Source organism: Hyperolius riggenbachi, chromosome 6 (assembly GCF_040937935.1).
Source record: "Hyperolius riggenbachi isolate aHypRig1 chromosome 6, aHypRig1.pri, whole genome shotgun sequence".
NCBI lineage: Eukaryota > Metazoa > Chordata > Amphibia > Anura > Hyperoliidae > Hyperolius > Hyperolius riggenbachi.
Window position 1 is genome coordinate 222,221,663 of NC_090651.1, and position 25,159 is coordinate 222,246,821.

Genomic DNA, 25,159 nt, shown 5'->3' on the forward strand with positions numbered 1-25,159 from the left:
ATTTTATGGTTTACCAGTGACTGTCTGGATTTCTCATCAGCAAGAATTTCAAACTCAAGTTCAGTATATGGCCCTTCTTGATACAAGACCATGGCTGACAAAAAGAAGGAACCCCATTGCCACAATACAAGAGAGTTCCCAAGTTTTCTCTGTATAGGTGCTTCTGTCAGTTACCATCATGCTTCTGTCAGTTACCATCAAACAGGTGATAAGATGAGCTTGGACAAGGTCAGAATTACCATAAATATTTCAAGAAAACCAGTTAAAGAGTTTGGTTACATCTATTCTTTAAACAAAGACTCACCAGATTCATTGTGAACTGCTGGTGGGGTGTAGCGAATGGCTCATCGCAGGCTCACCGCTTCATTTCAAGAGTCCTGAGGAGATACAGAGATTATAAATATCTGAACAACTGAAAACTATAGTACAGTTTTATTGTGGTAAAGCACCTTATGGCATTACTTCAGATCTAAAAATAGAACCCTCCTTCACACTAGCTTACAGGTTTAATAAACAGAAGGATTTGAATATATATATATATATATATATATATATATATATATATATATATATATATATATATATATATATATATATATATATATATATATATATATATATATATATATATATATATATATATATATATATATATATATATTTATATTAATATATTTATTTATATATTTATGTATATATGTATGATCTTCTCAAAAAATTAGCATATTGTGATAAAGTTCATTATTTTCTGTAATGTACTGATAAACGTTAGACTTTCATATATTTTAGATTCAAATACACAAAACTGAAGTAGTTCTAGCCTTTTATTGTTTTAATATTGATGATTTTGGCATACAGCTCATGAAAACTCAAAATTCCTATCTCAAAAAATTTGCATATTTCATCCGACCAATAAAAGTAAAGTGTTTTTTAAACAAAAAAAGTCAACCTTCAAATAATTATGTTCAGTTATGCACTCAATACTTGGTCAGGAATCCATTTGCAGAAATGACTGCTTCAATGCGGCGTGGCATGGAGGCAATCAGCCTGTGGCACTGCTCAGGTGTTATGGAGGCCCAGGATGCTTCGATAGTGGCCTTAAGCTCATCCAGAGTGTTGGGTCTTGCATCTCTCAACTTTCTCTTCACAATATCCCACAGCTTCTCTATGGGGTTCAGGTCAGGAGAGTTGGCAGGCCAATTGAGCACAGTAATACCATGGTCAGTAAACCATCTACCAGTGGTTTTGACACTTTGAGCAGGTGCCAGGTCGTGCTGAAAAATGAAATCTTCATCTCCATAAAGCTTTTCAGCAGATGGAAGCATGAAGTGCTCCAAAATCTCCTGATAGATAGCTGCATTGACCCTGCCCTTGATAAAACACAGTGGACCAACACCAGCAGCTGACATGGCACCCCAGACCATCACTGTGGGTACTTGACACTGGACTTCAGGCATTTTGGCATTTCCCTCTCCCCAGTCTTCCTCCAGACTCTGGCACCTTGATTTCCGAATGACATGCAAAAGTTGCTTTCATCTGAAAAAAGTACTTTGGACCACTGAGTAACAGTCCAGTGCTGCTTCTCTGCAGCCCAGGTCAGGCGCTTTTTCTGGTTTAAAAGTGGCTTGACCTGGGGAATGCGGCACCTGTAACCCATTTCCTGCACACGCCTGTACACGGTGGCTCTGGATGTTTCTACTCCAGACTCAGTCCACTGCTTCCGCAGGTCTGCCACACTTTTTCCTTCCCACAGACTTCCCGCACTGAGGTAGCTTGATACAGCACTCTGGGAACAGCCTATTCATTCAGAAATTTCTTTCTGTGCCTTACCCTCTTGCTTGAGGGTGTCAATGATGGCCTTCTGGACAGCAGTCAGGTCGGCAGTCTTACCCATGATTGCGGTTTTGAGTAATGAACCAGGCTGGGAGTTTTTAAAAGCCTCAGGAATCTTTTGCAGGTGTTTAGAGTTAGAGTTATTTAGTGGATTCAGATGATTAGGTTAATAGCTCCTTTAGAGGACCTTTTCATGATATGCTAATTTTTTGAGATAGGAATTTTGGGTTTTCATGAGCTGTATGCCAAAATCATCAATATTAAAACAATAAAAGGCTTGAACTACTTCAGTTGTGTGTATTGAATCTAAAATATATGAAAGTCCAATGTTTATCAGTACATTACAGAAAATAATGAACTTTATCACAATATGCTAATTTTTTGAGAAGGACGTGTGTGTGTGTGTGTGTGTGTGTGTGTGTGTGTGTGTGTGTGTGTGTGTGTGTGTGTGTGTGTGTGTGTGTGTGTGTGTGTGTGTGTGTGTGTGTGTGTGTGTGTGTGTGTGTGTGTGTGTGTGTGTGTGTGTGTGTGTGTGTGTGTGTGTGTGTGTGTGTGTGTGTGTGTGTGTGTGTGTGTGTATATATATACACATACACACACACACATACATACATACATACATACATACATACATACATACATACATACATACATACATACATACATACACATATATATTTTGTTAGATATAGATATATATCAAGAAAATAGAACAAAAATGGTGGAAGGGAGTGGTCGAGCATACTGGAAAATCTCGGTTGCAAGTGCTCGATTGGGTGCGTAGCAGGACCTGCTTTCGATTACCCAGGGACCCCCAAGCCAGGTTTCCCCTAGAATGGGGGAAGCAACAGTGGTCCTAGGATGACTTCCAATAGATTTCATGCTGAAATCTATAGGAAATTGGTGTGTACTAGTGTGTGGGCAGACAGTAGTTTCTCTGATCAGATGCAAAGAGAGAGATATCTATGTAATGGTCAATCAGGTGGCAGACTGAGTGATGTATGGTCACCTTACTAGAACATGTTGCCAATTACAGGAGTTTTATCCCAGGGAAGAGTTTCAGGAAAAGCATGTAAACTGATTGTTAAGATGCCCATCAAAAATACAATCTGAATTTTTCCATCTTACCACATCCATTTAAAATTAGGGACTGTCTAAAAAAGTTCAACATTTATATACTCCGTTTACCATTCTACCACATAGATTTAGTAAGACTGCACTGAGATAACATCATCAAAGGGCACCTTGGTTTTTAAATATGCTAATAAGAGATGGTCATTGAGAGGCTATTAATTCTGGCATGCATACAAATTTAATGCAAATTAAACGCAGCTTAGAACTGGGCAATCACAATCACCTATGCACCTATATATGCGAATATATAAAATGATCCTTCCCGTGAGGGAAATTCATAACAGAGGGGGCTGTTGGTGATGGTGATCAGGGCTGTTAATTAGAGGGACATCTCTTAATTTCATATAGTAAGCAATGCCGATCATCTGCCTTGGCCTCCTGAATCAGAGGCCAAGGCTAGGGAGGCACTAGCATCTAGGTGCAGAGCTCTGAGGGTGCACCTGTACCCCTCGAGAGCCCCCACCCATCCATATGCAGGGTGGAGCATGTTTGTATCTGTTACTCACCTGTCAGTGTCACAGTGATCCCCCTTAAAGGGAACCTAAACTGAGAGGAATATGGATGTTTCCTTTTAAATAATACCAGTTGCCTGGCAGTCCTGTTGCTCTCTGGCAGTAGTGGCTGACTCATACACCTGAAACAAGCATGCAGCTAATCCAGTCTGACTTCAGTCACAGCACCTGATCTGCATGCTTGCTCAGGAGCTGCTGCTACTAATATTAGAGACGCAGGATCAGCAGGAGAGTCGGGCAACTGGTATTTTAAAAGGAAAAATCCATATCCTCAGTTTAGGTTCCCTTTAAGCCCTGTTGCAGAGTCTCATCTCTATGACTTCTTCCAGCCGCACCACCGGAGGGAGTGATAGAGATAAGATGGTGCAACAAGACAAGAGAGATCCTGGTGGCACTGACAGATGCATATTGGGGGGGGGGGGGGGGGGGGGTACGGGGACTACCTATTACAGGGGGTACATCTTGCCACCAATTCTGGGCTGGGGAGTGCTACCTAATATTGGGGACACTCCAGGCATCTGGCCTTGGTCCGGCCCCTCTGTCAAAGAGCTCATTGTGGTGCATGAGAAAAAATAAATAAATAAATAAAATTTGCCCACTCCTCACCTAGACTGAGCAGGATTGTGTTTTCGGAAGAATTCGGTTTACTTCTCGATCCCTTATGCTGGGTATACACTGACTTGCTTGTCCTTATCAATCGAGCCGCTGATGGCTCGATTGATAATATCCGACAGTTCCGATGACCTGCCGGATAGATTCCCCGCTTGATCCCCGTCTGCAGACAATAGCGGAGAATCGAGTGGCTGATAAGGAGCTAATATACAGTGGTTTGCAAAAGTATTCAGCCCCCTTGAAGTTTTTCACATTTTGTCATATTACTGCCACAAAGATGTATCAATTTTATTGGAATTCCACGTGAAAGACCAATACAAACGATTTAAAACAATACATATTCATGTGTTAGAATGGCCCAGTCAAAGTCCAGATCTAAATCCAATCGAGAATCTGTGGCAAGATCTGAAAACTGCTGTTGACAAATGCTGTCCATCTAATCTGACTGAGCTGGAGCGGTTTTGCAAAGAAGAATGGGCAAGGATTTCAGTCTCTAGATGTGCAAAGCTGGTAGAGACATACTGTAATGATTGTTGTAGCACACAGACGTCTGATTATTGTGTGATCTGCAGTATCACCAATAATACAAGTATAGAAGGCTGAGAAACAGAGGTGTAAAGTGTTTGGTGCAACAGTAGATAAATAATATACCTCACCAGTGGAGCTGGTAAAGTACTATCATTCACAGGAGCTGTATAACTTAAAGTAAACCTCACCAGAGGAGCTGGTGGGTATTTAGTAGAAAGAACACCTCACCAGTGGCAAGCGCCCACTGGGGAGTCGAGAGGTCAGACAGGCAAGGTTTGGCAACTGAGAGACGAAGTACAGAAACGTGAGGCAGAAGAATAGTGAGTTATCAGGAAGAGGTTCAGCAACTAAGGTCAGATAGGCGGAAGTACAGAATCGATAAGCAATAGCAAGGTCAGAGTCTAGCCAGAATCATACACAGGTAATCAGTAATGCAATATAACAATAGTCCTAGTCTTGTGTGAAATCCCTGGTTTCCTCCCAGATCAAAGCACACCGGATACTAGTCTAAGGTCTGAGCGCTAACACGAGTGTATTCGCAACAGCAGACGAGTTGCGAATGATCAGTGAAGGCTTAAAGTGAGTGTTTACCATTTAACAAAATAAAAAAGTCGGATACTCACCTAAGGAGAGGGAAGGCTCGGTCCTAATGAGCCTTCCCTCTCCTCTTCCGGTGCCCGGTTCCGCGCAGGGTCCCCCGTGGCAGTATTCGACCAGTTTGGTCAAATACTGCCACTTCAGCAAGCCGAAGGGAGCTTTCGGAAGCCTTCAGGAGCACTCTGGCTCCCGAAGACGGGCCGCTCCATACTACGCATGCGCGAGCGCCCTCTATGACGCACTCGCGCGTGCGTAGTATGGATCGGCCCGTCTTCGGATGCCGAGTGCTCCCGAAGACCTCCGAAGTCCCTGCGGCGGCGGACGCGAACGGGGGAGCCAGCGCAGCACCGAGGGCACCGGGAGAGGAGAGGTAAGGCTCATTAGGACCGAGCCTTCCCTCTCCTTAGGTGAGTATCTGACATTTTTATTTTTAATGTGGTACCCATTGGCTTTAAGAAGCAGAGGAGAGCCCACAGCCGCGCCCCTCACCAATCAGCCAATCCGAGCGGCGTGAGTCACCTCTGACGTCAGCCGACCGGCAGGTCAGCTGACGCGCCTTCCTCCAGCATAAAGGTCCTGTCTCCGTGCGCGCCCGCGCGAGACAGCGACCCTATGAGCAAGAGACAGCACCGTTCCCAGCGTGCTAGACGCCGGCGGAACGGATAAAGTCTGAGGACAGGGAACAAAGGCGGCTGCGGATATACCCTGCGTGTCCGCAGCCTCTATATTTGCAGATGTTACACATACCTTAAAAGACTGGCAGCTGTAATTGCAGCAAAAGGTGGTTCTACAAAGTATTGACTGAATAATTACGCACACCCACTTTGCAGTTATTTATTTTATGTTTGGAATCATGTATGATTTTCATTCCACTTCTCACGTATACACAACTTTGTATTGGTCTTTCACGTGGAATTCCAATAAAATTGATTCATGTTTGTGGCAGTAATATGACAAAATGTGGAAAACTTCAAGGGGGCCGAATACTTTTGCAAACCACTGTATGTGAACAGGTTCTTAATAATTTAATTAAGTCAGTGAAATGAGCTGTTATAAAGAATAAACAACTTGGAGGAATAGATAGGAAAACTGAAAGTAGCTCAGTTCTCTCTCAATTTTCAGTTTAGGTGACGTTTGTGGAGTTTGGAGGACTTCGTAAAATTGTAATTCTGTGCAATATAAATATTTTTTCTCAGATTTTCTTTATTTGAATTTTGATAGTAATTTATTTGATAGTGTGCATCTATTTTACACAACAGTGTAGGGATGAGAGAAGAAACAAAAGTAGAAAAAAAACCTGCAAACTGGCCATACTCTTGAAAAGTGTACCTGAGCCAAAACTCAGGTAAAAAAATTGCATTTTTACTTAAGAGGTAAGCCTCTGGATCCTAATGAGGCTTCCCTCCGCATCCTTCAATTCCTGAATGCTGCTTGTGGACCATCCAAAGATTACGGACAAGAGAGTGTAGGTAATATGATCGGTGGTGCACTCCCTATCAAGCATGAGCATGGCTGTACTGCACAAGTACAGCTGCACCTGCCCAGTGGATTGGAGCCGCTTGTGCATGAGTCAAGGCTGCGCAGTCAAGGTTGCAGGGCGGCAAAGCTCATGCCAAGAGAGGAGTGTGCCCAATCAGCTGCAGGGTCCTGGCCAGTGGTGGAGGACCAGAGGACAGAGTGGGGAGTCTATATAGGATCCACAGACTTCCCACTCAGACAAGTATGTGATTTTGAACTCTAGCTTCAGTTTGGGTTCTAACCACCCTGGCGTTCTGATTAAATCGCCAGGGTGGCTGTGGGAGGGTTTTTTTTAAATAAAAAAAAAACTATTTCATGCAGCCAACTGAAAGTTGGCTGCATGAAAGCCCACTAGAGGGCGCTCCGGAGGCGATCTTCCGATCGCCTCCGGCGGCAAGAGATAACACGGAAGGCCGCAATGAGCGGCCCTCCGTGTTTCGCTTCCCTCGTCGCCATGGCGACGAGCGGAGTGACGTCATGGACGTCAGCCGACGTCCTGACGTCAGCCGCCTCCGATCCAGCCCTTAGCGCTGGCCGGAACTGTTTGTTCCGGCTACGCTGGGCTCGGGCGGCTGGGGGGACCCTCTTTCGCCGCTGCACGCGGCGGATCGCCGCGCTGCAGCGGCGATCAGGCAGCACACGCGGCTGGCAAAGTGCCGGCTGCGTGTGCTGCTTTTTATTTGGTTGAAATCGGCCCAGCAGGGCCTGAGCGGCAGCCTCTGGCGGTGTTGGACGAGCTGAGCTCGTCCAGACCGCTCAGCAGGTTAAAGAGGAGCGATCAGCCATACTAAAAAAACACATATATAAGTAGTTAAATACTTGCTCTACTTACATAACAGATGTATTGCACTGTCCAGGTTTTGCTTTTAGTGATTTTACTTTAGTAAAAAAAGAAAAAATCCTTAGGCTTCTCCATTTTAATTAGGTCTATCTTGAAGCCAACCCTGATGTAAATTTCCTCCCTTACTCTCCTCCTCTGCCTGATTGTTTATGTATTGCCCGTCCTCCTCCCAGTCTTTAGGCCTGCCTAGCTCTGCAATAGAAAGTGCATTGTCTCAGCATGAGAAATATTGGCCAATCAGAGAGGAACAGAGATGTGTGAGGGGAAAACAGGAGGGAAAGAAGATTCAGCCAATCAGGCTGCATTAGTTAAGTCTGAGGGGAAAGTAAAGAAGCAAAAAATGATAACCCAGCATGCCCTGCAACTTCCTTTGCGCTGCAATGTACCAAATAAGAGTCAGGTAAACTGGGAAATGATCATCTAACAACAAGTAATTGATGAGTAAGTGATTTTTCACTTTTGAATTGCCTGGTTAGCATCCTTATAACTTGATTACCAGATAAAAATAAAGAATTGATTTTTGATTTTATGCCCGACAGTTACACTTTAAGAGCTACCGTAGATGAGACATTTTGATCAGCTCCAAATTAACCATTTGCTGCACAAACATCTTTAGTTAGTTCTCAGCCAAAACCTTGACGTGCTTGCGTGAATTCCTGGCCCAGCATCAGCCCAGCAGTAGAAACTCAATTCACTGCATTGTAGTACTGTCAGATAACATTTGCCAGCTGAAACTGGTCCAATAGGTTCTGCATCAGCAGTATCTATAGGTCAATATGCAGTAGGTCAGTGGGCTGCTCAAGACTTAAGTGATCGAACATCTGTAGGGTAAAATATCGTTTGAGGCCAACTTTACAAATCTATCACATGCTTCATAATTTCACCTTTTTATTGTTTAAAAGGAAAAACTCCTCAGTTTCTGATTCCACTGACTCAGACTCCTCTAATTTGCATATAATGTAACATAAAAGGCATTTCATCACTGCCAAAGCTTAAGAATTTTGAAGCTATATTAAGAAAGCATCTGCTCCTCGGAACAAAAACTCCTGGCCAGGAAGCTGACACTCTGCCAACTTCAGCCATCTCGGCCTGTCATTGGCAACGTAAATGCCCCAGCAAGCCATCTGTATAAAATTCACTGGAGTCCCATACTAGCCTGTTTCAGTGTGTAGCCTTCACACCTTGCAGAAAAAGGCCTCTGCACTTTCTAGGCTAGGGCCATTTTCTGCAGATCTATGCACCAGAACCCAGCCAATATAGGGTTCCAGTTAATCTTAGAAAACAAACTGGACTTACTCACTGTAGCCCCTTCTGCTGTCCTGCTGGCAGCTCCGGTAACACGTCATGAAGTCGCACATGCTCGCCCGCACTGCGTAGCCGTGGCGTCATCACGACAGCCCATCTTTACAAAGAGCAATATTATACAGTGGGTTGCAAAAGTATTCGGCCCCCTTGAAGTTTTCCACATTTTGTCACATTACTGCCACAAACATGCATTAATTTTATTGGAATTCCATGTGAAAGACCAGTACAGTGGTGTACATGTGAGAAGTGGATCGAAAATCATAAATCATTCCAAACATTTTTTACAAATAAATAACTTCAAAGTGGGGTGTGCGTAATTATTCGGCCCCGAGTCAATACTTTGTAGAACCACCTTTTGCTGCAATTACAGCTGTCAGTCTTTTTAGGGTATGTCTCTACCATCTTTGCACATCTAGAGACTGAAATCCTTGCCCATTCTTCTTTGCAAAACAGCGCCACCTCAGTCAGATTAGATGGACAGCATTTGTGAACAGCAGTTTTCAGATCTTGCCACAGATTCTCGATTGGATTTAGATCTGGACTTTGACTGGGCCATTCTAACACAGATATGTTTTGTTTTAAACCATTCCACTGGTCCCCTGGCTTTATGTTTAGGGTCATTGTCCTGCTGGAAGGTGAACCTCCGCCCCAGTCTCAAGTCTTTTGCAGTCTCCAAGAGGTTTTCTTCCAAGTTTGCCCTGTATTTGGCTCCATCCATCTTCCTATCAACTCTGACCAGCTTCCCTGTCCCTGCTGAAGAGATGCACCCCCCCCCCCCCCCCCCCCCCCGGGCATAATGCTGCCACCGCCATATTTGACAGTGGGGAGTGATGTGCAGTGTTAGTTTTCCGCCACACATATTGTTTTGCATTTTGGCCAAATAGATTCCATTTTGTTCTCATCTGACCAGATCACCTTCTTCCACATGGTTGCTGTGTCCCCCACATGGCTTGTGGCAAACTGCAAACGGGACTTCTTATGCTTTCTGTTAACAATGCCTTTCTTCTTGCCACTCTTCCATAAAGGCCAACTTTGTACAGTGCATGACTAATAGTTGTCCTATGGACCGAGTCTCCCACCTGAGCTGTAGATCTCTGCAGCTTGTCCAGAGTCACCATGGGCCTCTTGACTGCATTTCTGATCAGCGCTCTCCTTGTTTGGCCTGTGAGTTTAGGTGGACGGCCTTGTCTTGGTAGGTGAACAGTTGTGCCATACTCCTTCCATTTCTGAATTATCGCTTGAACAGTGCTCCGTGGGATGTTCAAGGCTTTGGAAATCTTTTTGTAGCCTAAGCCGGTTTTAAATTTCTCAATAACTTGATCCCTGACCTGTCTTGTGTGTTCTTTGGATTTCACTGTGTTGTTGCTCCCAATATTCTCTTAGACAACCTCTGAGTAGAGATGTAGCGAACTGTTCGCCGGCGAACGGTTCCAGGCAAACTTTGGGGGTTCGCGTTCGCCTGCACCAGGCGAACTTTTGCGGAAGTTCGATTCAGAGGGTCTCATCTGCCAGGGAATTATACTATTTCAAAAACCAGTTTACATACCATAGCTGGGAATTGAACCCAGGTCTAACTGTGTGGTGGGCAAGCACCCTAACCGCTGTACCACAACAGTACTAACTGAAGCTGGCCTAGCATTTACTATTTATGCTCAATGCAATAGAAACATTAGGTTGCTTAAAGGGAACCTTAACAGAGTGATATGGATGTTTCCTGTAAACAATACCAGTTGCCTGGCAGTCCAGCTGATCTCTGTGACTGCAATAGTGGCTGAATCACACCCTGAAACAAGCATGCAGCTAATCCAGTCTGACTTCAGTCAGAGCACCTGATCTGCATGCTTGTTCAGGGGCTGTGGCTAAAAGTATTAGAGACACAGGATCAGCAGGCGATTCAGGCAACTGGTATTATTTTAAAAGGAAAAATCCATATCCTTCACCGTTTAGGTTCTCTTTAAGGATTTGTAGCATAAAAGCCAACTCACATTGGCTGGGATTTGAACCCGGGTCTCACTGTGTGGTGGGCAAGCACCCTAACCGCTGTACCACAACAGTACTAACTGAAGCTGGCCTAGCATTTACCATTTATGCTCAATACAAGAGAAAGAGTAGACAAGACAAATAACATTTATATCATGCTTTTCTCCTGGCGGACTCAAAGCACCAGAGCTGCAGCCACTAGGGCATGATCTATAGGCAGTAGCAGTGTTAGGAAGACTTGCCTAAGGTCTCCTACTGAATAGGTGCTTGCTTACTGTCTTTTTCTCTTTTATTGAGCATAAATGGTAAATGCTAGGCAAGCTTCAGTTAGTACTGTTGTGGTACAGCTTTTGGGGTGCTTGCCCACCACACAGTGAGACCTGGGTTCAAATCCCAGCCAATGTAAGTTTGCTTTTATGCTACAAATCCTTAAAGGGAACCTAAACGGAGAAGGATATGGATTTTTCCTTTTAAAATAATACCAGTTGCCTGAATTTCCTGCTGATCCTGTGTCTAATACTTTTAGCCACAGCCCCTGAACAAGCATGCAGATCAGGTGCTCTGACTGAAGTCAGACTGGATTAGCTGCATGCTTGTTTCAGGGTGTGATTCAGCCACTATTGCAGTCACAGAGATCAGCTGGACTGCCAGGCAACTGGTATTGTTTACAGGAAACATCCATATTACTCTCAGTTAAGGTTCCCTTTAAGCAACCTAATGTTTCTATTGCATTGAGCATAAATTGTAAATGCTAGGCCAGCTTCAGTTAGTACTGTTGTGGTACAGCGGTTAGGGTGCTTGCCCACCACACAGTTAGACCTGGGTTCAAATCCCAGCTATGGTATGTAAACTGGTTTTTGAAATAGTATAATTCCCTGGCAGAAGGGTAGAAGGGGGAGGGAGGAGGGTGGAGCTCCAGGTATTAGAGCCCGTGAAACATGTTTTTTATCATTTTTTCAACCAATAGAATTTTTTTTAAATTTTCAAAGTTCGCCTCCCCATTGAAGTCTATTGCGGTTCGCAAACTTTTTCGCGAACCGAACCTTTCGCGGAGGTTCGCGAACAGGGTTCGTGAACCGAAAATCGGAGGTTCGCGACATCTCTACCTCTGAGGCCCCCACAGAGCAGCTGTATTTGTACTGACATTAGATTACACACAGGTGCACTCTTAGTCATTAGCACTCATCAGGCAATGTCTATAGGCAACTGACTGCATTCAGATCAAAGGGGGCCGAATACTTTTGCAACCCACTGTATAAAACAATAGTTAGATGTCACCCACCTGTAATCAATCTATTAAGATGAAAATTTCCTCTGACCCAGAGAAGAAATTATATCAACGCAATTAAAGCCTGAAGCTGTTGGTTAATTAACCAGCTGCCAACAAACCGATTATGCATTACTGGGTTTGATTTCAAGTCAGTTTTTGCAGAAGAAAATAGTTCCAGTCCTGTCCAGTACATGGATCCATCTGAAAATGGCTCCTGCGAATAATAGTGCACGGTGTTGCCGCTAATCCGTTTGTCGCTTATGGCTATTTAACGTTAAAGCCTTATCGTTATTTAGCTCAATTTTATGGAAAATTAGCATTAACATTGCATCGTTATTTATCATTGTAAAAAGCCTACTCTCACACAGAACCCTCTCTTTACCTATGCCTAATAGTACCTCTGATTTTCTGCAAAAGTTCGGTTAGCGCGAACTTTTGCGAACCGCAATAGACTTCAATGGGGAGGCGAACTTTGAAAGCTAGAAACACTTATGCTGGCCACAAAAGTGCTGGAAAAGATGTTTCAACGGGTCTAACACCTTGAGGGGGGCATGGATGAGTGAGATAGACGCCAAAAGTCCTGGGGAAAATCTGGATTTGACGCAAAGCAGCGCTTTAAGGGCAGAAATCACATTGAATGCTAAATTGCATGCCTAAAGTGCTTTAAAACATCTTGCATGTGTATACATCAATCAGGGAGTGTAATTAGAGTACTGCTTCACACTGACACACCAAACTCACTGTGTTACACACCGCTAACAGCTGTTTGTGTAGTGATGGCCGTGCTGGACTGGTGCGCACCATGGCATACACAAGCCCCTTCACCGCAGCACGGTAATGATCACAAAGGGGAATTGGCACATGTACATGCCTTTTGTTTGGTTGTTGCAGCTGCAGTGCAGACAGAAAAATTAGGCAGGCATGTACACGCACCAGAAATAGTATAGCGTCCGCTGCTAATTCAGGAATCCACCTGGAGTCCTGGACCCTGTTGGTGCCCTGCGGGCAGAGATGCTGTGTGTGGGGACTGACTTAGTCTTCGGGCGGTCAGTAGCCATGCCTCATTCATTTTGCTAAAGGTTAGGTACTGAACACTTTTGTGACTTTGGCGACTTCCCTTCTCAGTGACAATGCCTCCAGCTGCGCTGAAGGTCCTTTCTGAAAGGACGCTTAAGGCAGGGCAAGACAGAAGTTGGATGGCAAATTGGGACAACTCTCCGCCACTTTGTGCCTATACCGAGGGTCTAGTAGCGTGGCCACCCAGTACAGCTCATTCCCCTTGAGTTTTTTTATACAGGGGTTCCTCAACAGGCTGGACAGCATGAAAGATGCCATTTGCACAAAGTTGGATCTAGAAGTGCTATTCATCTCCTCTTGCTCTTCCTCAGTGACGTCAGGTAAGTCGTCCTCCTCCCCCCAGCCACAAATACCACGGGGACGTTGAGCAGCACAAGCCCCCTGCGACACCTGCTGTGGTTGTTCTTCTGCCACCGCCTCCTCCAAAAAACACCTTCCTCATCATCCGAGTCTGACTCCTCTTCCCCCTCCCCCTCTGTGCTGCCGCAGGTGTTGAGGAAACATCTGGTTCTGATGAGAATTGATCCCACAATGCTTCCTCCCGTAACTGTTCCTGTTCATGCTCCTCCACAGCTTGATCCACCACTCTACGCACGGCACGCTCCAGGAAGAAAGCGTACGGGATCAAGACGCTGATGGTGCGTTCACTGCGACTCACCAGGTTGGTCACCTCCTCAAACGGCCGCATGAGCCTGCATGCATTTCGCATGAGTGTCCAGTTGTTGGGTCAGAACATCCCCATCTCCCCAGAGTGTGTCCTTCTACTGTAGTTGTAGAGGTACTGGGTGATGGCTTTCTCCTGTTCTAGCAGGCGAGAGAACATAAGGAGGGTTGAATTCCATCCAGTCGGGCTATCGCAAATCAGGCGTCTCACCGGCAACTTGTTTCTCTTCTGAATATCGGCAAAGTGTGCCATGGCCGTGTAAGACTGCCTGAAATGCCCACACACCTTCCTGGCCTGCATCAGGACGTCCTCTAAGCCTGGGTACTTTGACACAAATCTTTGAATGACTAGATTCAGCACATGTGCCATGCAGGGTACATGTGTCAGCTTTCCCAAAATTCAAAGCTGAAAAGAGATTGCTGCCGTTGTCACACACCATGTTGCCGATCTCCAGCTGGTGCGGGGTTAGCCACTGATCCACCTGTTAAGAGCAGCCAGGAGAGCTGCTCCGGTGTGATTCTCCGCTTTGAGGCAAGACATGCCTAAGATGGCGTGACACCGTCGTACCTGGCATGCAGCATAGGCCCTGGGGAGCTGGTGCTGTGTAGCTGGAGAGGAGATCGCAGCACCAGTAGAGTTGAAATGCCACTCAGCCAAGGAGGAGGAGGATGACGACGACAGTGATTAGGATGTAGCAGTAGGAGAGGAGGTGGCAGGAGGCCTGCCTGCAAGCCGTGGAGGTGTCACAAGTCGGTCTGCTGCACAGCCACATACTCCCTGCTTGCCATCGGTCACCAGGTTGACCCAATGGGCTGTATAAGTAATGTACCTGCCCTGACTGTGCTTGGCAGACCAGGCATCCGTGGTCAGATGGACCCTTGACCCAACGCTGTGTGCCAGAGACGACACCACTTGCCTTTCAACTTCATGGTACAGTTTGGGTATCGCCTTTTTAGAGAAATAATTGCGGCCTGGTATCTTCCACTGCGGTGTCCCAATGGCCACAAATTTACGGAAGGCCTCAGAGTCCACCAGCTGGTATGGTAACAGCTGGCGAGCTAACAGTTCCGCCAAGCCAGCTGTCAGACGCCGGGCAAGGGGGTAACTGGCAGAAATGGTCTTCTTCCGCTCAAAGATTTCCTTCACAGACACCTGGCTGCTGTGGGCAGAGGAGCAGGAACCGCTCAAGGTCAGAGGCGGAGTGGAGGAGGGTGGCTGTGAAGGTGCAAGGGAGAAAGCGGCTGAAGATCCTGCACCTGAAGGAGGAAGAGGAGAAAGAGGGTGGCTTTTCTTTTCTGTGCTGCTTTTGCTCAGGTGCTCTTCCCATTGCAGTTTGTGCCTTTTCTGCATGTGCCTTCGTAAGGCAGTTGTCCCTACGTGGGTGTTGGCCTTTCCATGGCTCAATTTTTGGTGGTTGCGGAAAATGAGGTGTTCTGTGTTAAATAATCAACCACGTGCTGACAATCTTGGGGGTTGATGGGACGTGCCTTCTTCTGAGCACTGTACTTTGGTCCAGGGACGCACAAAATCACGTCAGCATGACCTCGCACAGACCTGCCGGGTGGCCTTCCTCTGGGTCTGCCTCTACCTCTGCCTCTACCCGTTTTGTCCATATCGGGGGGAATGAAGTGAAAGGTATGCATTGACTTGACTAATACAATGTGCAGTCACACAGGTGCAGTTAACAGGTATGCACGCAGTGGTATATCACACTGCGTGCACTCACGTTCGGTAGGTGGGTGCACTATGAACAACAGGTAGGTATATGCAGTGATGGGTATTACAATGTGCACCTGGCACAGTAGTAATTATACCACTAAGGGGCTAAAGGTAAGCTGCGACTGACGGACAGGGCTGTATATAATGCAAGTGGGCCACACACACACAAAAAAGATCACAAGAACAAGATTAGCTCTCAAAAGAGCTGTTGAGGGGTGCTTTTTTTTAGCAATAAGAATCAGCAAGGAGCAAGCTAACAAGCCTACAAGAGCCTTAGGCTAGGTTCACAGTGCTCAGTTGCGTTGCAGAAAAATTCTGCATGTCAACTTACTGCCCATACAATCCTATGGGACTGTTCACAGTAATGGATCGCATTATTCTAACTTGCTGAATGCAGGCTTTGCATTAAAGTCTATGGGCAGTCTCAGTTCATACACATTTTAACACATGCGTTATGCAACTGACCACTGTGAATCCAGCCTAACTAAGCTTTCCCTATAGCTCTCTATGCAGCAGCTCTCCCTTCTCAAATTGCTGCAGGCACACGGGTGAGTGTAAAGCCTGATGCTGCCTGCCTTTTATAAGGGGAGGGGCCTCCAGGAGGGAGTGTAGCCTGATTGGCTACAATGTGCCTGCTGACTGTGATGTAGAGGGTCAAAGTTGACCCTAATGATGCACAGTGGGGGCGAATCAAACACGCGAACCACCGAAGTTCGCCGGCGAACCGTTCAGGCCATCTCTAATCCCTAACCCCTAGACCGCCTCCCCCCCCCCTTCCTGGTGGTGCCTAACCCTAAGACCTCCCTGGTGGTGCCTAACCCTAAGATCTCCCTGGTGGTGCCTAACCCTAAGACCTCCCCTGGTGGTGCCTAACCCTAAGACCTCCCCTGGTGGTGCCTAACTCTAACAGTGTTACATTAAATCCATTCACCGTTTTGCAGTTAAATAACGTTTGCAGTTTGGCTTATGTAGGGCGCTATTGATAAATAACGTTACTGTGTGCAGTTTTTCTTCTTTTTTCCCTGTGCACCATTATTATGCAGTACTAACGATAAATAGTGATAAGAGTATCTTTTTAATGCAGCGCCATTTTTATGCATAGGCGCTGTGTGCCATTATTCACTGATCCGCCAGTACATTGCCATCTTTTATCAGTTTGAATGGACAGGAACATAACTGACAGAACAGGACAGAAGAATTCTCCTCCTGCAATTCTGTGTGCTGCAAATAACTTTTACTTCATGCGAAATTGTGTGTAGGACCAGGGGCGTTGCTAGGATCCTAAGAGATCCGGGGCACTTTTGGGCACTCTAGCTGGAAAATGGGTGTGGCCATGTATCAGAATGTGGGTGTGGTCATAAGTGGAGCTAAATTTACATAAACTTAACAGCAGGCCTGGTCAGCAAAATGTTGGATTAAGCTCTCCCTCTCCATTAGTACAAACAGAATACAGCATAGATATCACATAAATATGCAATGTTACATAACTAGGCAGAGTTACCTGGCTTCTATGCTGGTTGGCTTGGCTTTCTGCTGGACAGGTTAGCCTGCCACCAGTTTATCTGGCAGTACCCCATAGCATTACCTGACCTTCTAGTGGACCCCCCGTAAAGGCACCACAGCTCCCAGCATGCCCGCTATTGAGCCACCACAGCTGACTCAGCCTGAGGGACATCCGGAGCACCCCGGAATAGATCTTTGGGGCTAGCAACACCCCTGTGTAGGGCTACTGACCGTTCCTATTGACTGTCAATGTGTCCATTAGCATATGGTGTCCAGTGTGTTTTATTTCAGGTCTGGAAAAAATGCTGCAGGTCAGACTTTCCGTTCAGTTAACGGGATGGATGAAATGGAACAGATTAAAGGACATGTGTGAACAGAACATAACATGTGCTCTAACAAAACAGAAAAACAACTTTCACAGACCCAAAGAAAGAGGGGAAATCATTTTTGTGGTTTTTGCCCTTATTCCCAAAGGGCCCATTATTTTTCCTACACAACATGTTTGTTTTTATCACAGGAGTGAGAAGTGTTTATTGTCCCCCCTCTTTCTTTTAGCACACTGTGATGTGTGTAACCAGCAAACCGGCTAGTCTGCAAGCTACACAGGGTTTATCACCACACATACACGTCTTCCAAATCCACTGGGATCCTCTCAAGAGATTTTCAGGGCAGCCCTAAAAGCAAAAGAAATTACATGGCAAAAAGAGAGAATGAAAAAGGTCTGGATGAATACCAAGTCGTACACCTTAATCAGCATGTTTACTCCATGATAGACAGCTCCCAAGAGCAGATGTCAGGTCACAAAAGACAGGCTGTCTGCCGAATCCCAACTCACCGGAGGATAGACAGACAGCACACATACACACACCGTTCAGGCAGGCAGCACCGACAGCACAAAATGGATGCCTCTGATGATTCTGCAGACCTGTTCTGTGAATGTGTCATTCTCACAATACAACATACCAAACTTAAAACTCTTTAATGCAAACCTGTACTAAACTGATTTGTGACTATTTGGCATCCTGAATAAAGAGTACATGCTCTGGATAAACTGTGGGGAAAAAAAAAAAAACATTTTGGGTAATCTTAGAGAATCTAGCGTGGGTAAATCTGCCCCACAATGCCATTAAAGGACACCTGAAGTGTTAGGGCCCGTTTCCACTAGAGCGAATCTGCATGCGTTTCCTGCATGCAGATTTGCATAACCAATGCAAGTGGATGGGGCCGTTTCCACTTGCCAGGATTTCTTAGCGCAGAAAAAAAAAATCTGCGCGGCAGAATCATCAGAATTCGCACACCGCAAAGTGGTGTACGAATCGCATACAATGTAATTGATAGGAAACCGCGTGAGTTTTTGCCATGCGTTTTCGCATGCGTTGTGTGAAAATACAAAAAGCACACCAGCATTGACATGGTTAAAAACGCATGGCCACAAAACGCATGCGAAATCGCATGGAAAACCGCATCCGCATGCAAAATCGCACATGCGTTTTCTGCACTGGAATCGCAACGCACAAGTGGAAACGGGCCCTTAGGGATATGGAGGCTACCATATTTATTTCCTTTTAAACAATACCAGTTCATAGCTCCCAACTATCCCTCCTTTGGAGGGACAGTCCCTCTTTGGGAGCCCTGTCCCTCTTTCCTCCTTATTTGTCCCTCTTTCAGGACTTTGTCCCCCTTTCTATGTAAATATATGTATTTCTCTACTGAAAAATGTGTTTAATTCCCTCTAAACTGTATTCCCACCTTTTAAATTGATGTATTTCTTATTTTCAAATGTTAATACGAAGGAAAATGCACCCAGATAGAAAGGATCAGTGTGGTTTGAATTATAAAACAACATATTTTTCTCATGAAATCTTTATTGTATACGTGACTAGGGGTGTGCCATGGGGCTTGATCAGGGTGTGACAGGGGTGTGGCTTAAGTGTCCCTCTTTCTCATCTCAAAAAGTTGGGAGGTATGCCAGTTGCCTGGCACCTTATGGCTCTTTTATGCAATAGTAGTGTCTGATTCACACACCTGAAACAAGCATGCAACAAATGCAGTCAAACTGCGTACCTATAATTAAGCCACCGGGAAATCTGGGTGCAGGGTGAAGCCAAAAATGTCTCACCGTGCTTCTGCAAAAGTCACGTGTTAAATGCTATTCCTCCTCCAGGCCGCCATGGACTTTTGATGATGGCCAAATTACTGTCTGTGCGCCGCTTCAGGCGTAATTCCTATTAAGGCCTATAGCAGCGCGCTGCACCAAAATCTCCAGCGCCGTTTTCCTTTGCTTCAGTCAAACATCTATTCTGCATGCTTGTTCAGGGTCTATGACTAAATGTATTACAGGCAGAGGGTCAGCAGCAGAGCCAGGTGATTTGCATTGTCTAAAAATGGCTGCCACCATATCCCTCTCGCTTCAGGTTCCCTTTAAGGGTGAGTTCACACATTGCATGCGAACGCACTGCCGTACAATTGTGTGCACATGCTCATTAATCTGCTTTGTAACAGACCAAATTATCCTAATGTACTTTTTTAAAGAGGGTTTCTAGGTAACTTGCGCCATAACATACAGGTATACATTACGTAGCGGTTATTCATGCCATGAAAATAAAGTGCAGGCTTTACAGTGCAGAGTCTGTGTTGTGTTATACTCGCATTGTAGTGTGGGCATTCTGCAACACACATACTACTTAGCCTTAGGCTAGTTTCACAGTGACAGGTTAAAGTCCCACGTTACAGCAGCCAGTAACGCAGCCTAACTCACAGCACTGTAAAATTAATGTGCTGTTCACAGTGCACACGTTGTGTTACATAGTAACGCAGCATGTTTAAACAAAGTGCTGCATGTTGTACGCTATACTGGGCTAAGCCACGTTAGACTGTTTGCACATGCTCAGTAATGTTGGAGGTGGAGCCACATGGCTAATTAATATTCACTGCACTGTGGATACTCGTGGTGGGACTGTAGTGTTGTCCCGATCATGAACAAATCGTTCATTTGATCCGGATCTTTTTTGTGAGTCGAATCATCCGGATCATCACAATGAAAGATTCGGTTCACAGTGGATGTCTGGAAGAAACAGGAACATACAGAATGTACAGTGCAGGGAAAATCCTGTCCTGCTAGTCCAGGGGTGCCCAAACTTTTTCGGCTAGCGAGCTACTTTAAAAATTGGCGAGGCCAAGAGATCTACCAATGTCTCAAATGCTAAGCACCCCCCCCCCCACATGTAGGTTAGCCAGGCATATGTGCCTGCAGCGTAGGTTAGCCAGGCATATGTGCCTGCAGCGTAGGTTAGCCAGGCATATGTGCCTGCAGCGTAGGTTAGCCAGGCATATGTGCCTGCAGCGTAGGTTAGCCAGGCATATGTGCCTGCAGCGTAGGTTAGCCAGGCATATGTGCCTGCAGCGTAGGTTAGCCAGGCATATGTGCCTGCAGCGTAGGTTAGCCAGGCATATGTGCCTGCAGCGTAGGTTAGCCAGGCATATGTGCCTGCAGCGTAGGTTAGCCAGGCATATGTGCCTGCAGCGTAGGTTAGCCAGGCATATGTGCCTGCAGCGTAGGTTAGCCAGGCATATGTGCCTGCAGCGTAGGTTAGCCAGGCATATGTGCCTGCAGCGTAGGTTAGCCAGGCATATGTGCCTGCAGCGTAGGTTAGCCAGGTATATGTGCCGTATAGGTTAGCCAGGTATATGTGCAGTATAGGTTAGCCAGGTATATGTGTCTGTATAGGAGGTAGTGTCTACCTCAATCCGGCAGCTGAGGTCCTGGACTCCTGGAAGCTCTGGCAGGAAGGCCGCTGGGCAATAAGGATGCAGGAGAGGAGAGAGGGAGGAGAGAGGCGGCGCGGCCGCTACGTCATGGCTGGTGGTGGCGCTGGGCACGTTACAAGCACGCACGTCACACGCTGCCTGCCCCCCCCCCCAGCCATGACGTAGCGCCCGCGCCGCCACTCTCCTCCCTCTCTCCTCGCCGCCTCTCCTCCCCTGCATCCTTATTGGCCGGCAAGTAAACATGATGAGCTGCCATACATTTAACGAGACGCGGCCGAGAGGCAGCGATCTACCGAGAAGGCGGTCGCGATCTACCGGTAGATCGCGATCAACCTATTGGGCAGCCCTGTGCTAGTCATTTTTACCCAGTCTGCTTCCCTAGTAAAATGATTCAAATGATTCGGTTCACAGATCCAGATCTTTTCAATAATCCGATGCAAATGATCCGAATCCTTAAAAAGATCCGGACTTCCTATCACTAACCTGGAGCGGCTGCTTTGAGAGCTGCTTAACGCAGCTCAATCTGACGTCCAACTTCAACACCACCAGGCGTTGTGTTAGGGGCACGTTATGCGACCATAACGTCCCCTAAAACGCAACGTCTTGGTGGGAAAGTAGCCTTAGTGATCCACCATGGTAGATGGATAAATGACGGATGAGTACATTGCCTTTTTTGTTCACCACATCACGGGGCACCTGTTGACTGTTCACGGCTTATAGTCCCTCCTCCTCCTCCTTAGAACAGCACATGGATATAGCCAAGCAGCATATCCGTGCAGCTCTTGGTCCCAAAACTGAAATCCTAACATTGCATTTGTGTTTGGGGAGAAAACAAAAAACAAAACTAAAATTAACACGAATTAAAAAATGATGATGGTAGTGAAAATGGCACTGCAATTTATATTAGTTTGGTGGTGGTAGTGCGATCTGCCACAAGCATGCACTCCAAAGACAGAATCAGAATGCATGCAGTAGAAAAGAGCCTATGAGGTGCTCATTAATGCTACAAGTTTAAAGGACAACTTAAGTGGGTGGTTGACATTTTTTTTCCTTTTAAGCAATACCAGCTGTGTGGCAATCCTGCTGATCATCTGTCTCTAATACTTTTATCCATAGCCCCTGAACAAGCATGCAGCAGATATGACAAGATTAGCTGCATGCTTGTTTCTGGTGTTATTCAGACACTACTTCAGGCAAATAAATCAGCAGGACTGCCAGGCAACCGGTATTGTTTAACCACTTCGGGACCACAGTCTTTTCGCCCCTTAAGGACCAGAGCCTTTTTCTCCATTCAGACCACTGCAGCTTTCACGGTTTATTGCTCGGTCATACAACCTACCACCTAAATGAATTTTACCTCCTTTTCTTGTCACTAATACAGCTTTCTTTTGATGCTATTTGATTGCTGCTGCGAGTTTTACTTTTTATTATATTCATCAAAAAAGACATGAATTTTGTCAAAAAAATGACTTTTTTAACTTTCTGTGCTGACATTTTTCAAATAAAGTAAAATTTCCTATACATTTGAGCGCGAAAGTTATTCTGCTACATGTCTTTGATAAAAAAAAAAACATTCAGTGTATATTTATTGGATTGGGTAAAAGTTATAGCGTTTACAAACTATGGTGCCAAAAGTGAATTTTCCCATTTTCAAGCATCTCTGACTTTTCTGCGCACCTGTCATGTTTCATGAGGGGCTAAAATTCCAGGATAGTACAAATACCCCCCAAATGACCCCATTTTGGAAAGAAGACATCCCAAAGTATTCAGTGAGAGGCATGGTGAGTTCATAGAAGATTTTATTTTTTGTCACAAGTTAGCGGAAAATGACAGTTTGTGACAAAAAAAAAAAAAAAAAAAAAGTTTCCATTTCTTCTAACTTGCGACAAAAAAAAATGAAATCTGCCACGGACTCACTATGCTCCTCTCTGAATACCTTGAAGTGTCTACTTTCCAGAATGGGGTCATTTGTGGGGTGTGTTTACTGTCCTGGCATTTGGGGGGTGCTAAATTGTAAGCACCCCTGTAAAGCCTAAAGATGCTCATTGGACTTTGGGCCCCTTAGCGCAGTTAGGCCGCAAAAAAGTGCCACACATGTGGTATTGCCGTACTCAGGAAAAGTAGTATAATGTGTTTTGGGGTGTATTTTTACACATACCCATGCTGGGTGGGAGAAATATCTCTGTAAATGACAAATTTTTTATTTTTTTTTACACACAATTGTCTATTTATAGAGATATTTCTCCCACTCAGCATGGGTATGTGGAAAAATACACCCCAAAACACATTATACTACTTCTCCTGAGTACGGCGATACCACATGTGTGGCACTTTTTTGCACCCTAACTGCGCTAAGGGGCCCAAAGTCCAATGAGTACCTTTAGGATTTCACAGGTCATTTTGAGAAATTTCGTTTCAAGACTACTCCTCACGGTTTAGGGCCCCTAAAATGCCAGGACAGTATAGGAACCCCACAAATTACCCCATTTTAGAAAGAAGACACCCCAAGGTATTCCGTTAGATGTATGGTGAGTTCATAGAAGATTTTTTTTTTTTGTCACAAGTTAGCGGAAATTGATTTTAATTGTTTTTTTTCACAAAGTGTCATTTTCCGCTAACTTGTGACAAAAAATAAAATCTTCTATGAACTCGCCATTCTCCTAACGGAATACCTTGGGGTGTCTTCTTTCTAAAATGGAGTCATTTGTGGGGTTCCTATACTGCCCTGGCATTTTAGGGGCCCTAAACCGTGAGGAGTAGTCTTGAACCCAAATGTCTCAAAATGACCTGTGAAATCCTAAAGGTACTCATTGGACTTTGGGCCCCTTAGCACAGTTAGGCTGCAAAAAAGTGTCACACATGTGGTATCGCCGTACTCAGAAGAAGTAGTATAATGTGTTTTGTGGTGTATTTTTACATATAACCATGCTGGGTGGGAGAAATATCTCTGTAAATGACAAATTTTTTTATTTGTTTTACACACAATTGTCCATTTACAGAGAGATTTCTCCCACCCAGCATGGGTATGTGTAAAAATACACCACAAAACACATTATACTACTTCTCCTGAGTATGGCGATACCACATGTGTGACACTTTTTTGCAGCCTAGGTGCGCTAAGGGGCCCAACGTCCTATTCACAGGTCATTTTGAGGCATTTGTTTTCTAGACTACTCCTCACGGTTTAGGGCCCCTAAAATGCCAGGGCAGTATAGGAACCCCACAAGTGACCCCATTTTAGAAAGAAGACACCCCAAGGTATTCCGTTAGGGGTATGGTGAGTTCATAGAAGATTTTATTTTTTCTCACAAGTTAGTGAAAAATGACACTTTGTGAAAAAAACAATAACAATCCAATTTCCGCTAACTTTTGACAAAAAATAAAATATTCTATGAACTCATCATACACCTAACAGAATACCTTGGGGTGTCTTCTTTCTAAAATGGGGTCACTTGTGGGGTTCCTATACTGCCCTGGCATTTTACGGGCCCAAAACTGTGAGTAGTCTGGAAACCAAATTTCTCAAAATGACTGTTCAGGGGTATAAGCATCTGCAAATTTTGATGACAGGTGGTCTATGAGGGGGCAAATTTTGTGGAATCGGTCATAAGCAGGGTGGCCTCTTAGATGACAGGATGTATTGGGCCTGATCTGATGGATAGGAGTGCTAGGGGGGTGACAGGAGGTGATTGATGGGTGTCTCAGGGGGCGGTTAGAGGGGAAAATAGATGCAATCAATGCACTGGGGAGGTGATCGGAAGGGGGTCTGAGGGGGATCTGAGGGTTTGGCCGAGTGATCAGGAGCCCACACGGGGCAAATTAGGGCCTGATCTGATGGGTAGGTGTGCTAGGGGGTGACAGGAGGTGATTGATGGGTGTCTCAAGGTGTGATTAGAGGGGGGAAATAGATGCAAGCAATGCACTGGCGAGGTGATCAGGGCTGGGGTCTGAGGGCGTTCTGAGGTGTGGGCGGGTGATTGGGTGCCCGCAAGGGGCAGATTAGGGTCTAATCTGATGGGTAACAGTGACAGGTGGTGATAGGGGGTGATTGATGGGTAATTAGTGGGTGTTTAGAGGAGAGAATAGATGTAAACAATGGATTTGGGAGGTGATCTGATGTCGGATCTGCGGGCGATCTATTGGTGTGGGTGGGTGATCAGATTGCCCGCAAGGGGCAGGTCAGGGGCTGATTGATGGGTGGCAGTGACAGGGGGTGATTGATGGGTGGCAGTGACAGGGGGTGATTGATGGGTGATTGACAGGTAATCAGTGGGTTATTACAGGGGAGAACAGATGTA

The 25,159-nt window shown here is 45.4% G+C and overlaps 1 protein-coding gene across 1 annotated transcript in view; it reads right to left on the bottom strand.

Annotated features, from left to right (window-relative positions):
* Positions 1-25,159, bottom strand: part of PRDM2 (PR/SET domain 2) — a 233,677-nt gene that overhangs the window by 172,394 nt on the left and 36,124 nt on the right. The window contains exon 2 of the mRNA XM_068240457.1: positions 305-377. Coding sequence (XP_068096558.1) covers positions 305-313 — 9 coding nt within the window. The 5' untranslated portion in view covers positions 314-377. The remainder of the gene's footprint in view (positions 1-304; positions 378-25,159) is intronic.